This window comes from Equus przewalskii, chromosome 25 (assembly GCF_037783145.1).
Source record: "Equus przewalskii isolate Varuska chromosome 25, EquPr2, whole genome shotgun sequence".
Classification (NCBI taxonomy): Eukaryota; Metazoa; Chordata; class Mammalia; order Perissodactyla; family Equidae; genus Equus; species Equus przewalskii.
Window position 1 is genome coordinate 25626876 of NC_091855.1, and position 17205 is coordinate 25644080.

The 17205-nt window shown below is 43.1% G+C and overlaps 1 protein-coding gene across 2 annotated transcripts in view; it reads right to left on the reverse strand.

The window, feature by feature from the left end:
• The window catches only part of STON2 (stonin 2), a 138590-nt gene that overhangs the window by 95528 nt on the left and 25857 nt on the right, over positions 1-17205 (reverse strand). For both annotated transcript variants that reach the window (XM_070594305.1, XM_070594307.1), the window contains exons 2-3: positions 12695-12976; positions 10355-10603 (exon numbers count right to left, since the gene is read on the reverse strand). In XM_070594305.1, coding sequence (XP_070450406.1) covers positions 10355-10603; positions 12695-12782 — 337 coding nt within the window. In that variant the 5' untranslated portion in view covers positions 12783-12976. The remainder of the gene's footprint in view (positions 1-10354; positions 10604-12694; positions 12977-17205) is intronic.

Genomic DNA, 17205 nt, shown 5'->3' on the forward strand with positions numbered 1-17205 from the left:
AGAATAACACAGCTGGGAGAGGCAATGTCCCTACATCTCACAAACTGTTCTCATTTGGGCTAATGCACTTTATTTATTTATCCACTTAGAAATCTTGGAGGAATCATTTTATTTAGGTTCTGCATTGCATGTCCTCAGGCCACGAGATTAGTTTGGGTGAGAAGTATGGAGCCTGGAGCTGCCTCTTCCCCCAGGGCCAGACCTTTGACAGCTGGGCCGGAGAGCAGCAGGTTGCTGTCATCACGATGCCTCACAGCCACACCCATCCAGCAAGGAATGAAGTGAGAGAGAGAAATCCGCCTGTCCTCCTTTCCCAGGAGGTTATGGCAAGGACCCTGGATCCAGACCACCTGGTTCACATCCTGGCCCTAATCCTGGAGCCTGGCGCAAGTCACCTAATCCACCTGTTCTGGGTTTTCACCTGTAAAATGGAGCTAAAAAGTGTGCCCGAGTCACAAAGGGACTAGGTTAACACTGACAAAAGACTTGGAAAAGTGCCAGGCACAAAGAAAGTCCTTCAAAAGGGCAAGTGGCAGTTACTGTTTCCAGACATACACTTATATCCAATCTACTTGAAATCTCCACTGAGATCTCTAACTTCACATATTAGAACTAAGTTCCTGTTATCCCCTCCACACCAGGTCCTTCAGCCTTTCAGGTGCTCAGAATGAAACCTTTCGGTCATCCTTGATTCTTCTCACATTGGGTCCATCACGTCTTCTGTTAGTCCTACCTTCCAAATATGTCTGGAATCCAATCACTTCCCACCGTCTCCAAGCTACCTCCCGGGTCCAAGCCACCATCCTCTCCTGCCTGGTTTCCCTGCTTCTACATCTTTCTGTTCTCAACACAGCAGCCACACAGTTTTAAGAGAATTACCTGTTCACATTTAAGTTGGATCATACCAGGCCTCTGCTCAAAACCAGCCAATGGTTTCCTATCTCACCCATAGTAAAAGTCAAAGGCCTCACCATCCCCAAAGACCTACGTGCTCTGAGTCCCCATGATCTCTCTGCCTTGTCTCTTGCTCTTCTCCCCAATTCACTCCACTCGTCACACACCGTGAACACGGCTGCCCCCCAGAGGTTCATTACTTGTTCCTTCCACCTGGAAGGCTCCTCCCCCAATTTCTGCAAGCTCACACCCTCACTTCCCTCAAGTCTTCACGCAGAAGTTACTGCTCAGCGGGACCAGCCCAGTGGCCGAGTGGTTAAGTTCGCGTGCTTCATGTCAGCGGCCCAGGGTTTCGCCGGTTCGGATCCTGGGTGCAGACATGGCACTGCTCATCAACCCATGCTGAGGCAATGTCCCACATGCTACAACTGGAAGGACCCACAACCAAAAGATATACAACTATATACCAGGAGGCTTTGAGGAGAAAAAGGAAAAATAAAATCTTTAAAAAAAATAAAATAAATTTTTAAAAAAGTTACTGCTCAGAGAATCCCTCCCTGACCTTGTGTAAAATTTCAATCCTCTCTCACTCTACTCCCCGTTTTTGCCTCATTTTTCTCTCCTTCCCACTTACCAAATTATCTAACACACTTACACTGTATCTACTTCTTTATCGTCTTTCTGGTACGGCTCCTCCAGCTCCATGGGGCAGGAATAGTCCCCTGAATCCCCAGGGTCTTGAACAGTGATTGACACACAGTGGGGGCTCAAAGCACCATTGGCTGAATAATAATAAACTTACAAATTGTCAGCTAAAACAATTAATACAGCAAATACACTACTTGTCTTTCTGTTTATTCTCTGGGATCCAGAGTAGATTGGGATTTTAAATACTTATATATGTTTTGATGTCATGTCCTTTATTTATACTTTAATGTCTACCCACTACAGCTGTGTGGTTTTTTCCAATGCAGTAGACGTGTCCATCGTGAACACAAAAGGAATCTAGTTCCATTCTTCATTTTTGGCTCCACTGCTCTTTCATAGTTGGCAATACAAAGTAGCTGTCCCCAGGAGTGGTTCAGAGGAGCTCTTGCTCACCCAGCAGCCTTCATTGGTAACAGATTGCTCAACCGTTAGGGAACCTCAGCTTGGGGAAAGCAGGGACTGTGGCCAACTTTCTCATAATTGCACTCCCAGCACCAAAATATTTTTTGCATGAATGAACTAGTTAATTAATGCATGCTTGGGCAGTTTATTGTGTTGTGTGTCCCACACTGAGGGTAAGATAGGCCACAAGGTCCCCCCGGGTGAGCTAGCATACTCTCTGGAAGAAGAGAATATTGGAGTTTTAAAAAATATATATTTTAAGGTCCCTTTTAGATAACTGGAGAAAGTCATCTTCAAGAGCTCCCCTCCCCAGCCTCGCATGGCATGATGGTAGCTTCAAGTACAATAAAAATATAATGGACAGTTTTAAGTGTGCTTTTTAAGGCAGCCCCCAGTTAAAAATATAGATGTGTATTTATGTATGTATATGTATTATGTGTGCATATATAAAAACGTATATGTTATGCATATATGTCATGTGTGTATACATAAGCATATATGTTATGTCTGTGTGTATGCGTGTTTGTATCTGTGTGTATCTATGTAGTATATGTATGCATGTGTCTGTGTATATACATTGTGTGTATAACAATGGGAAGTCAAAAACTGATAATAGTCAGCTGATAAGAAAAGGGCATGATGGGGAAGAGGTTGACCTAGTTTCTTCGCCTATTTTGTTAAAAAAAAATGCACTTCACTGAAGAAGCCATCTTTCAAGTTCTACCTAACAGCTCATTAGCCTCATAAATGGGAGTCAGTCATTCTGCAATAGGTCTCACACACATCTTTCACCTTTTCATTCATTAACACAACAAATACTAAGTGGACACCTACCAAGTTCCACGCACCATATTCTGGGATAGAGAGTAAACGAGACAGACAACATCCCTTTCCTCTAGTGGGGAAGAGAAACAAGAAACAAACTAATAAATACATAACCTAACTTCAGGTAGAGACATGGGCTGTAAAGATATTTAAAGCAGAAAAAAGCTATTGGAGAGGTAATGCTTGTGCAGTGCTCTGGGTGAAAAAGTAGGGGGAGAGCTCTAGGAGGCAAGGGAACAGCAAGAGCAGAAAACAATTTGTCGGGAACAGCAAGAGAGGCAGCGATCTGAGCAGAGTGGAGCCCAGTGGAGAGGAGTAGAGAGGCATCAGGCCCTAAGGAAGAAGAGCTCTGTTGAATTTCACGCCTGAGTACATCACCGTCTGAGACACATTCCAGAAAGGTCATTAATTACATTTAAAAGCAGAGAACAACTCAAGGTATTAAAAGAAAATAAGACCGCCTCTGTTGAGGAGGGAAATACATATGCATGCCCAATGCAGTAGACCTTGTCCACAAATTGGCCCAATGGTTGGGATCTTACTCCACCCCCACCCACTACTCACTCCCAGTAGCCAGGATGAAAAACATAACAGAAATTAACGACTGGGCTATTCTTCTTTGGGATTAAGTCTCTCAGCTGTCATCCCCGCCTCCCTCTGAAATGGCTGACATCATCTCTGGTCCTCCCCTAAACAAGTGGCTCTTTCTCTGGTCCCAGATAATTAGCTTCCCAGACACAATGGGAAGGCCTTAGCCCAAGCTGTTAGGGAAGACATTTGAAGCACAAGTGAATACCAGTGTTTTCCTTGGGCTGTGGGACAAATGTTCCGGAAACGAAAGTTTTTTTATGTTTGTAATTATGCATATCCTGCAGTATCTGCATAATGGGTCCAATTCAGCCTTGGGCTTGCTGCAAAATTGCCATGTCCATTGAGGAAGGTCAGTGCATAATATGACAAGTGAACAGGAAGCTTCATGCCAATAATAGTGCCTTAATTTTTTTTTTAATCTGGAGATGAACTTTGCTCTTTCAGGCAACTTGTCTGCATGCATTTGCAAACATGTTCTAAGTGCACGTGCGCGCACACACACACATAAAATGCACATACACAATATCAGCCTTTACTCTGACAGAATCTTTATAAAGATTTTAGGTGATAGGTAAGCTGACTGCTACATTCTTCCTGGTGCCTGGTGGAATTTTAAAGCCAAAGAAGGCAAAAATCCTAAATTAGGAAAACTCTGCAACTAGGGAAATGCAGGAACACTATTGCTAAAGGCGAATAAAACACCACGTGGGTTTAGGTTCATCTTCAAAAACATTTCTTTAAGAGAATGTAAAGATTCAATTTTGATTTGAACAGAAGCTTTTTTTTTTTTTTTAACACTTTATTTCTGCCCGTGGTTTAGTAGAATATCTATGCATTTCATTCAGGGTTCGGCCAACAAGTTTCAGTTAAATTTCTTGACCTTTTTTCCACCACATAACCCAGATCGATTATATGGAATCTTCAGGCCGGAGATGTGAATAGTATTTTGTGGCTAATTTAAGTCTTAAGTTTAAGTATTTGACAGTTAATATTCTAATAAAAATCTTTCTGGAGAGAATATTTATCAAGGTGTCCTGAGCCAAAAAAGGTCTTTAAGTCAAAGAGAGATGAATTCCACATTTGACCTCCACCAAATTTCAGGGGTTTTCATGGAGGAAACAATTTTTATGAAAGATTCAAGGGGCATGATTTAAATGCCCTCTCACTCCTAGTATCCTCAGGTCCAAAGAACTGATGCCAGTTCTCTTTCCTATACATGTGGTTATAAAAGGGCTTTGTTACTCAATTGACTTTATTCATATTTTTCTGAGGGAGATCACGCATTTCCTTTTTCCCAGACCAACCACGATGGCACTTAGGCACTTCAAATCCTGCTCTAGTTGAAATCCCAAAGAAAGTTGTTCCCTTGATGGATTTAAGCATTTCTGGAGTTGCTTTCCCCACCAGCAGCTGCTCCTGGCTACCCAATCAACCTTGGTATGCTTCAGTGAACAATAAAATAGGTAGCCAGGTCACCAGAGTGGGGACTAACAACTCCCTGGCTTCTCTAAGCTCCCCAGTGCAGCTTCTGGCATTTACATGCCACAAAAATAAGAGATTTACCACTAATGACAGTCTCTTTGTCCCTTACTCCACCGTGCCTTCAGCCTCCTTGCATTTTAACTAAGGCAAACAGTACAATCCCCTTCCAGGCTGAAATCCAATGCTCTGTTGGCTTTATTCTTAGGTGGCACAGCTTAAAAGATAAATTCTTTTGTTTTTCGCTCTTCCTCTGCCAGAAAAACTGTGAAGAGTAGAGGAATGGGAACGGGGGAGGGAAGAGCTGTACCCCAGATAATATTTCTCTACCTAGCTGCTCCCTATGTACGTGTGCGCATGTGTGTGAACGTGCCTGTGAGTGTGTGTGTGTGCATGCTATCCTTTCTTTCCTAACTTCTCTCTGCAAGCCAGGATGTTAAGATGTCTAACAGCTGGCTAAGTAAGGCTCCACGTTTTGCTTCCAGAAATCCAGACTAGAAACAGCGCTGATCAGTCCCAATCACCCTTCTTTGTTGTTCTCTCATCTATTTCTTTTAGGCCAAGATCATGATCTTCTCATAAAAGCATATTCGTAGAGAGGCTGCATGAGACAGGTCTAAGACACACAGTTTGCTCTTTCTCCTGACACAAAGACATCTGATCAGAAAGTGTTGGGCATTTATGAGAAGCAAACAGGACATGGGGTATAAAATGGGAAGAAACTGAGAAAGAAATTCTAACTACATTATGGGAAAGAGTCAGTTTGCTCTGGTGATACTGATGTGACTGGGAAGATGGCTGAGGCCAAAAATCAGTTTCCATGGAAGCTTCTTTCTGGCTGACCTTCACGACCTGTATACATGGTGGCGTAAATGTAAAAAAGGTTATAAAGGGCTATCAACTTTGGAGGTAAAGCATAGTGGCTGGCAGGGAACATCTCCCTAATAAATGGCCTGCACTATTCCAGATGTTCCCCTAACCCAGAAGGACTCATTCTCAACCTTATACAAATGGATCCATCTTAAGATTTTGGAAACTTCGTATATTAGTTAACCGTGGCTGTTGTAACAAATTACCACAAACTTAGTGGCTTAAAACAATAGAAATTTATTCTTCGCAGTTCTGGAAGCCAGGAGTCTGAAATCAAAATGACTGGGCTGAAATCGCTACGTCAGCAGGGCAGCGCTCCCTCCAGGGGCTCTAGGGGCGAATCTGTTCCTTGCATCATCCAGCTTCTTGGTGGCTACTGGCATTCCTTGGCTATAGGCTCATCACTCCAATCTTCAAGGCCAGTATCTTCAAATCCTTTTCAGTTCCATCTTCACATTGTCTTCTCTGTGTGAGCAAAATCTCTCTCTGCCTCCCTTTTATAAGGACACATGTGATTGGATTTGGGGCCCACCCAGATAATCCAGGATTATCTCCTATCTCAAAATCCTTAACTTAATCACGTCTGCAAAGACCCTTTCTCCAAATAAGATATTTACAGGCTCCAGGGACTAGGACCTGATGCCTTTGGGGGCCATTATTCGGCCTACCACACTAGGAAAACCTAGTATTACCAAAAGAATAGAGCAGGCAGCAGTGATTACAGGTGAAGCCTCACCCTGTCTCCATCACTGTGTGTATACTTGCGGCACACATCTTCTTATGTTGCTGTAATGCTGCAGTCACGTATATGATATTATTGACACAGCAGGTGTAGCTAAACCTTTTGGATTCAAATTAAAATCTGAGCTGCCCAACAGCTTCCAGAATGGAAAAACTGTCTGATTTGCGGGATGTCTGCATTTTCTGTGTTGAGAGGGCTGAGGTCTAGTTTCTCCTGCTCATCACTTGGGCTTAAGTCTAACAACCACTATTCCTTATTGCTAAACACACTTCATGCAAGGACGCCCATGAAGGAGTTGGCCTACGTGGGCGAGGTAGTTCGGGTAACAGGAATGTACCCTGCAGCCCTTTACTCAGTGGGTTCATTGACGGGTCAGATTGGGTACTGGCAAGAGAGGAAGGCCAGGGCCCTTGGATTTATTACCATTTTCTTTCCCCCGTGATGCTCTGCACAGTCCTCCATGGTTCTTGGGTCCCTGGGTTAGAAACACTGCCTGAGGTGGGGCTGGCCCTATACATGATTTACTCCTGCTTCTTGCCTGCACATTGGACCTCACGTCCACTGGGAACCAGCCCACAGGCTCCTCCTGAGGCAGAGAGCTCCATCTCCACAAGGCTGAGTTAAACTTCCATAAGCAAAAACGGATGGAATTATTAATGTTTGAGGAGTTTTCAAGCCAAAATTATGCTTTCATGCATTTGAAAGTTGTCATTTCTTGATTTGTTCTCTAGGAACATTAATCAATCCCATATCCTTAGTACAATGCAGGGCTGGAACTAGGGTGAGGCAAGTGAGGACTCAGCTTGGGTGCAAAATTTAAGGGGGTGCCAAAAAGCTCAGTAATTAAATATTTTAGGGGCCAGCCCCGTGGCCAAGCAGTTAAGTTTGTGCACTCCACTTTGGCGGCCCAGGGTTTTGCTGGTTCAGATCCTGAACACAGACATAGCACCATTCATCAGGCCATGCTGAGGCAGCGTCCCACATGCCACAACTAGAAGGACCCACAACTAAAAATATACAACTATGTACTGGGGGGCTTTGGGGAGAAAAAGGAAAAGATAAAATCTTAAAAAAACATAATAAAATAACATTTTAAATGCAACATTTAGAAAATACAAAACAGCAAACTATGGCCCATAGGCTAGCCACCTATTTTTATAAATAAAGTCTTACTGGAACCAGGACCAGGATAAGGCCAGGGAAGTGTGGCAGTCACGCAAGTGTTGGTGGATCTTGTCTTTAAAATACTGATGTTTCGTTCAAGAACTTTTTGCATTGTTTTGACTTTTTAAAATAATTCTTCAATAATTTTGATTTTTAAATTGATTTTTCGTAATTAAAAAAAATTTTAAACCCAATTTTTTTCAAGATTACCATTTTTCTTTAAGACAACCACTCCACTTTGGTATGGAGCCGAAGTGCTTTATACTTATTTCCCAATTCATCTCAGAGAATAATTAAAAAGACGTAGTTAAGAATGAAGATTTAATAAAATTAATAATCTTTACTACTTCATCAAGGCTATTAATTGACTTTTTTTTACTAGGAGTACACGGTGGCCAGAAGTTTTCCTTGTCATTACTTTTGTACCATCAGTGCAAATGCCAATACAGTAAAAAAGGCAAAAAAATCTTAGAATTATTATGAAAATAATTTTGACCCCACGGATCCCTTGAGAAGGTCCTAGAAAACCCCAAAGATCTACAGACCACACTCTGAGAACTGCTGCCTTAAATGACAAGGTTTTAACCACTTAAGGTTAAAACTACTAAAGGCCAAAACCATTATCAGTAACAAGCTAAGATCCTCAGTCAGATGGGGGCCATATAATGACGACTACCCCAAAGTCAGTTTTGCAAATATAAGTAGTGAAGAGTTAAAGCAAATTGACCCATCCGTCATATAAATAGTTCTGAGCAATCAGGAATTCTTTGAGGCTCAAGGTATGAAAAAGATGTAAAAAGAATCTGCATGCCATGCATATAATCAATAATCTGAAGGCACGGCCTTTAGGCAACTAAGCGGAGAAATACCACTCTACCCACACCCTCCTCCCGTGCCTCCTAGGAATGAGGGAGTGGAGGAAACCACAGCAGGAGCAGGAAAAGCAAGGCAAATGTACCACAGAGCTTCCCTACGCTGTTCCAAGGTCCTGGGGCCCCTGCCTGGTGTTAAAGCTTTCTATTGATTAAAAACGTTTGAAAAACAAAGGAATTGCTTTTAAAAATGAAAACTAGCTGGGTCCGACCTGGTGGCACAGCGGTTAAGTGCGCACCGCTTATCAAGCCATGCTGTGATAAGCGTCCTACATATAAAGTAGGGGAAGATGGACACAGATGTTAGCTCAGGGCCAGTCTTCCTCAGAAAAAAAGAGGAAGATTGGCAGATGCTAGCTCAGGGCTAATCTTCCTTGGGAAAAAAAAGAAAAAGAAAACTAGCAAAACATTTAACCCACCAACAGAAAAACATATCAACCTTGCTTTTTGCTAGTAGGTGTCTGTGGTAGAAAAAATAACGCCCCTGCAAAGATGTCCATGTTCTAATCCCCAGAACCTGTGAATATGTCACCTTCTGTGGCAAAAGAGACTTTGCAGATGTGATTAAGTCAAGGACCTTGAGACAGGGAAACTATTCTGGATTATCCTTGTGGGCCCAATGTAATCACAAGGTTCCTTAAAAATGGAAGAGGGAGGGCTGGCCCATGGCCTAGTGATTAAGTTTGGTGCACTCTGCATCAGCGGCCTGGGTTTGGTTCCCAGCTGTGGACCTACACCACTTGTCAGTGGCCATGCTGTTGCGCTGACCCACATACAAAATAGAGGAAGACTGGCACAGATGTCAGCCCAGGGCTAATCTTCCTCAGCAAAAAATCAAAACAAAACAAAAATGGAAGACGGGGGCAGAAGAAGTCAGTCAGAGGAAGATGTGATTATAGAAGAAAGGCACAGATAGATGCAACATTGCTGGCTTTGGAGGCAGAGGAAGGGGCCACATGCCAAGGAATGTGGGTGGCCTCTAGGAGCTGGAAAGGGCAAGGAAACAGATTCTCCTCTAGAGAGTCCTGAAAGGAATGCAGCCCTGGCAACACCTTGATTTTAGCCCAGTGACAGCCATGTCGGACTTCTGAACTACAGAATTATAAGATAACAAAGTTGTGTTCTTTAAGCCACTAAGTCTGTGGTAATTTGTCACAGCAACAAAAACTAATTAGAAAACTAATACAGTCCCAAAGCTTATCCAGTCACCCTAAGTATGCTTCAGTGCACAATAACATAAGTAGCCAGGTCACCAGGGTGGGGACTAACAACTCCTCTGGCTTCCCTAAGATCCCCAGGGCAGCTTTTGACCATTCAGCTGCTACAAGTAAGAGACTCACCATTAATGACAGTCCCACCCCTGCAGATGTGGATTCAAGAGGTCTGGGACACAGGAATATCCATGTTTAACCAGTGACTCTATTAGAGATGCTTGGTGGGCTACACTTTGAGAGAGATTCTTTTCCACTTGTAAGGAGCTTGCAATTTAGGTGCTGAGTAAATATAATTCCAATCCGTAATAGAGAGATTAATATGCATACTTTTAAAGACAGGTAAACAGCCAGGGACAAGAGCTAGAAATGGTCCAGAACACATAAATCCTTCCATATGCTTATGTTAACAAAAACTAGTTGTAGAATTAATCCAGATGAGCTCTCCGCCTGCTTTCTCCTGCACAGCTAATGCTCCAAGCAGGGCTCTGGAGCAGGTCAGATGAATGCTGGCAGCCCTGCAGACCTCCCATGGAAAAGCACCCCTGGTGAGCAGAGACTTAGCCGAACCCTTCTCAACCTCCCACCTGTCCCACCTGTTTCTTTATGAGGTGGTGACGTGCTGGCCCAGGGTGTGTCATCTTCAAATTGAACCCAGTTGCTGATGGCGGAGGCCAGGTCTGGCGCGGGCTGCTCAGGACTCCCAGGAGGGGAGGCTGCTTCAGAGATGAGGCCCATCTTCTCAGAGGAGTCCTGAGAGCCTCCATCCACCACGTGGTTCTCCCCAGAGGAGCTCTCGGACTGATCTGAGGAAGACAGTCCTGGAAGGTGCTCTTCAGTGGCCCCTGAAACAGATACCAGACACCACCATTACATCACGCAAGGAAGGCCACTCTTCTCAACTGTCTCATGGAGGCAAAAATGAAAGATGGGCAAGGCGGGAAACGTGACTCACCAAGACAGTAGGTGAGGGCAAAGAAACAGCCATCACCATCTGTCTCTACACTAAACGGGTGTTTTCCTAAAAATATGTAGACACTATAACCTCAGCATGTCCACAGTCAGTATCCAGGCAGGCTGAGACTGGGAGTCTTATTCACTATTCTTATCCCAGCATCTACGCCAGTGCTCGGGGCTCACAAACTAAAATGCCTTCAGAAGCCAAGAAACAAATATAACTGAGTTGAATGGGACAAGGAAAAGGCAATAGGGACTGGTAGAGACTGGGGCTGAACAGGAGAGTTTCTGTCTAGACTAAAGACATTCAAATTCAAACTTCAAACTCTGTGCAGTCCAAACTACCCACATCTGCAGGCTGCCGTGCAAACCCTGCACTAACGACCAGCTGAACGTGGCACACTCTTTCGCTAGCTTTGCATCATTTTATTGGTCCTGGAACATTTAACAGCCTTCAAGAAACTTTTTTATAAAAAAGAACTATATCCTGATGGTGGCGGCAGTTACACAGATCTATACATGTGTTAAAATTCATCAACCGCACACCAGAAATTGTCAATTTTACTGTTTGAAAACTTTAAAAAAATCAAAGTACTAATATGAAACTCCTTTCTCCCATCACTAGCCAAACTAACTGGTCTACCTGCAGGTGATAAAGCCTGTGGACTAGCACTGTGCAAAAAGAAATGAAAGGGGGGGCCGGCCCGATGGCTCAGTGGTTAAGTGCGCACGTTCCACTTCGGTGGCCCAGGGTTCACTGGTTCGGATCCCGGGTGCGGACATGGCACTGCTTGACAAACCATGCTGTGGCAGGTGTCCCACATATAAAGTAGAGGAAGATGGGCACGGATGTTAGCTCAGGGCCAGTCTACCTCAGCAAAAAGAGGAGGACTGGCAGCAGATGTTAGCTCAGGGCTAATCTTCCTCAAAAAAATAATTAAATAAAAGAACTAAAAGGGAAGTCACATATGTAATTTTTCTAATAGTCACATTAAAAAAATAAAAAGAGGTGAAACTACTTTTAACAATACATATTTCAACTCAGTATGTTGAAAACTTACAATTCCAACATGTAATTAATATAAAAATTGTTAATGAAATATTTAACTTTTACTAGGTCTTTGAAATTCAGTGTGGTATTTTGCACTTAAAGCTCATCTCAATTCTGACTAGCCACATTTCAAGGACTCAATAGCCACATGGCTGCCATATTGGACAGCACACCTGTCAACTCACACTTTCCAGGTGCTGTAAATGAAGCTGGGCTGACTTCCGCTGGCAGAGGCAGATGCAGTAGAACAGAACCAGCTGACATGGTTCAGCAACTGTCTCCCATGTCCTACCTCGACCTTCATCCCTGAGCACCAGTTCCTTAGAAGTCAATTTGGCCATCTTCATCATGATCACGGATGACAATTACTGAGCTCCTTCCATGTGCCAGTCACTGTTGTAAGCACTTTACATCTGTTATTCATTTAATCCTCACAACCACTGTTAGGTAGGTTCTGCGATTACCCCTATCGCACAGATAAACTACTGCACGGAGAAGTTAAATAAATCATCTACCCAAGGGCACATCACTCATCTGTGCTGGAGCCAGGATCTGAGCCCGTGAAATCCAGCTCTAGAGCCTGCTTACTCTGCACAACTACGCTTTAAAAGTGGAGAAAATCGAAACTGCTGTCGGAGTAACAACTACAAAGGCTGAGTGTAAAGTACTTGGTAAGTACCAAGTCTATGCTCCTTGGAAGAAAGCAGCCAATACTTTTGGCGTTTCCAGGTCCTTGTTTGGGACCCTAAGGTTCCTAAGATGCTTCGTCCAGGTTTCTAAGCAGAAGAATCTGCACTTCAGGAAAGTGAGAAACTGGCTCTCTTTTACATATTAAGAACCCACCCAAAGAATGATCAAGCAGAAGCCATAACAAGCAGGCGTGGTTCTCTGCCAATCTCTTCACTTAGGAAATGAAAGCACTCCTTACCCTCAGAAGAGACAGGAAAGAGTGGCTCCTCATTGAAGGAGACCCACTCTGACTGGTGGGTAGCGATCACATGGTCCAAGGTCGTCATGCTAAGAAGGCGCTGGTCATCTTCACACTTGCTGGCCTCAGGCAGACCCCAGAGTAATACCTGGGGTGGGGTGAGCGTACAGTAGTACGGTAGACTTGGGCCTGGGGTCTGTTATGGGGGTCTTGCAGAGGGCAGCTCTCAGAATGTTGACAGATCAGCCCTTCCCGCCTTTGGTTAATCAGCCAAGCAGAAATCTGTTTAAAAAAATAGTAAAAATTAAAAAGGATAACCATTGTATTATACCCAATCCACACAGGTCTAGGGCTCTCAACACCGCCCACGAGGAGGTCTGAGTGGTTTCCAACTGGCCTTACTTCTTTCTGTCCTTGTCTTGCCCTCACTTCTCGTATGGAAATATCCGCCTTGAGCATCAAGGTTTCTGCATATGCCTTGTGTGTGTAAATAATCACACAAATTTTAGCAATTAGATTCCCAAATTACCTCAAGTATTTTGGAAATACTTTTATCTATAATATAATGCCGTCAATGTAAAGCAAATATTAAAACTTTGCAAAGTACTTTCACTTTCTTTTCCCAGATGGTGAAAGAAAAGCATGTTCTTTGCTATTAAATCAGTGCAGTTTCTTGCCTTAGGCAGGTAGCTCTTTGCAAGCCTGATTTAAATCTTTGGCAGAAACCCAACTATCTCCAGATGGTATCTCCAAGCATGGTTTACCAATCAGGAAAAGTAGAAATGGAGTCATCTTGTTCATTTGGAGTAAGGGGGTTGGGAATATTTGCTTTAGTGAAAAATGTGAGTTAAAGAAAGATATTTTCAATGTAGGCCAATTTGAATTAGTAAATAAAAGTCTAGCCTTTACTCCCATTGCAATTATGTTCCAGGTATACAGAAGGATACTTCATAGACTTATAATCTTATTTGTACTATTTATAACTTGAATCTAGCTGTTGATCGTATACTGAATTAATAAAATCTGAATTAATGCAAAATTAATGTGTTTCCACAAAAGAGCTACTATCCACCTCACACAATACCAGTTCTTATTCACTGAATACTCACAATATTCACTTTAGTCTAGAACAATTTAATTCATAGCCTGCTAACTGGTGCACAAGAAAAGGAAAATGTTGAGGAAATTTTGCTACAGGTTATTATCTGCAGTAAATAATCTTTGCTGGGGAAAATCAGAATAGAAACATTTAATTGCTTTTGCTTTTTTCGTAATTAAAACAATCAGTTTTGCTGTACAATACTTCCTAAAAACAACAGTTTGTATATAATTTATAATTTTCAGAAACATATTTTCATATCATACTTCATTTGATTCAATAGCCATTTTAGTTGGATAAGACAGATTTTATATAATTCTTTTACAGATGAAGAAATCTGGGCTGAGAGAAGTTAAGTGACTTATCCAACACTTTTTTATTTCCAGGCCCTTGTTTGGTGCCCTAAGGTTCCTAAGATGTTTCCTCCAGGCTTCTAAGTGGAAGAATTGACACATCCCAGGACAGTGACAAATGGACTCTTTTTCTTCCAAAATAAGATCCCACCCAAAGAATGATCAAGTAGAGGCCACAGTAAGCATGTGTGTTAGATGCACCAAGCTAGGAAGTGATAGATATAACCCTTGAACCTAGGTCTTCCGATGCCAACACACTCTAAACTTTGGGTCACAGCCACAAAAAGTACTAGAGAATATATACAGACTATCACCCAACTATGTACTACACAAACATCAATTACAATGGAACCATAATGAAATCATCTGTGAAACTCCCCATGTGGAAATCTCCAGGGCATCCAAGCTGTACAGAGAATGCAACGCCTAGAAATCTCTCTTCCAAGTCTCTCTCCTAAGATTCTCACCAACAATGGGACCAGACGTGTGCAAACAGCCTGCAGAGTGCAATGCCCAGAAATCAGATCGCACCAGAGAACCACATAGAGCCCACAGACCCAAAGAGCTGATGCCCGCAGGCTTCTCCCATAAAGCCTTTCTCAAGCCTCATCAAGTGTTAGTGTCGCTCATTGTGGTAATGGCTGCAGGCCAAGAGAAGACAGTAAAATTGAAGAGTTGGATTCTCCTCTTTCAACAACAGCAGCATATAAACCAGGTCCAACAACAATAGCAAAAAAGCCAGAATACAAGTCCATGTGCTGACACACGCAGTGTCACAGCTCAATGGGGAAAACATCCTGCTGATCCCGTGATGATGAATCCAGCAAAATTCATGGATGAGTGTGGGTGAGGGAAGAGACAGGGGAGGAAGGGAAGGAAAAGGGCAAATGGGGAAAATACCTAGAAATTTTAGAGCTCAAAGGTTTTAAGGACCACTAGTCCAGCTCTCAAGTTTTACAGATGAGAAAACTGAGGCCCAAGGAAATCAGGCATAGCAACAGAGATGGAAAGCACGGGCCCCAGAGTTGGACTGTCCACATTAGAGTCTTGTATAGTCTTTAAGCCTAAGTTAACCCCTGCACAGCAAGAATAACAAAACTCACTGCCTACTTTTAAGGATTAAGTGATATAATATACCCCAAGTGCTTAGTACTGGGAGGAATAAATTGTCACAATGACGATGATAATAGCAGGTGACCTTACAGAGGGCTTATTAGGTGCCGGAGCCCCTTCCAAACTCTTTATAAATGTCACAATAGCCATCACGGCTGTTGTTAAATGACTTGCCCGAAGTCACACAGCTTGTTAGTGGAAATCTTGGGACTAGCATGCAAATTTTATGAAACCACCCCATTTCTGTTATTTATACCTTCTGATTTTAGTGAATTCCCTTTTTCAGTCATTTGTTGAGCAGTTCTCCCAGATGTTAAGTGGAGTCAAGCACTCAGCCTCGTCTTTACAGAGACAGGTACATTCTGGCTGAGGAGCGAAGACTGTTACTCAGAAAGTATAAAAGAAGAGCCCCAAAGATTTATCTACCCTTCCTTAGCTTGTCCATCCGGATCCAGACATGGGCCGGTTACAGATAATGAGTAATCCCAAGAAAGTTTGGCAGAACAAATTTATTATAGGAAACCCCTATCATAACCCTGTGAAATGGATTCCAGATATTTGCCATGAAACAGCCACGTCCAAAAAGCCACGAGACTCTAGACCTTGAGGAGTGCTGTGCTAGCAGCTGGAAACCACAGAGGAACCCAATAATTGTGGGGCTAAGTTCACCGTGGAACTGGCTTCTCTGTAAAAACCTCACCCCACTTTTAGAACATGAATCATAAAGTGAGACTTAGAATCGCCACAAATGAGTAGTGACTCAGTATCAGCAGCATGACTGACCAAGAGACACTAAAAATTTCATTGAAGTCTCTGAGTTGCCACTTCAGAGAGAAGCTTCTTTCTCAGCGTCCCTTACACACTAAAATTTGAGGGTAGAGAATGCAGTTGGCTGATGAGATGGGAGCCACAGAAAGAGAGTTGTCTTGTGTTGATCCTCTAATATGCATTCATGAGCCCTATGTGTCTGGAAATGTACCAGGCACCCTTGGAGATAGTGACCTGCAGCTTGCAATCCAGCCAGGGAGATGAAGATACACAGAATAGCAAACAAGAAATGTGGGAATAACTGCCTGCTAGAGGACACACTGGAAATCTTTAGCCATGGAGAGATCTGCAAGCACTGGAACCATTAGGGGCCAGGCAAGTTTGTTGGATCTGAAGGACATTCTTGGGTCTGGACTGCCAGAATGGAAGAGTAAGGACATCCTTGGGATAGAGGATCAGCTAAGTGAAGATTAAGAAGCAGACCTTTGTGGGGCTTGTTTCTGGGCCAGTGAAGAGGTCAGTTTGATGAGAGCTAAGGTGTCTACTGAGGAAATGTGGGGAGAATGGATTGATGGCCTTAACAGCTGAGGAGAAGAATTCAGTAGGAAATGGGAAGCTGTTAAAGGTCTAAGAGTAGAGAGTGACTCAAGAAGTGTGCCTAAGGGAGATTAATATTCCTCAGACTGTACTGAGCAAGAGCCTGGTGATCGAAGCTATTGGCCACAATAGGACCTGAGTGTGTCCCACAAAGTGAGGAGCCAGCATCACCAGGAATATGTACTGGGTTCACTGTGCTGGACCCATTCTAAGGCCTGAGGGTACAAGGAAGAATAAGACAGCATCACTGGCCATAAGTAATTTACAATAGATTTGTAGGGAGGTAGGACAGCAACATAAAACAATAACATAATAGGCTCTCTAATCTATTGTGACAGGTTATCCCAGAAAACAATAACAGCAGAGAGTAAGGGCCTTAAAAGACTGCTGGGGGCAGTTAAGTGGTCATGAGTTACACCTTAAATTGAAAGGGAGGCTCTGAGCAAAAGAGTGGAGAGGCAAAGGCATTTTAGGGAGAGGGAGTAGGAATGGCATGTCTACTTGACAATGAGTTGTATCCTGTTTATCTGAAGAGGGTGGGAATGGTATTGAATGCGCTGGAAAAGGAGGGGTTAGAACAG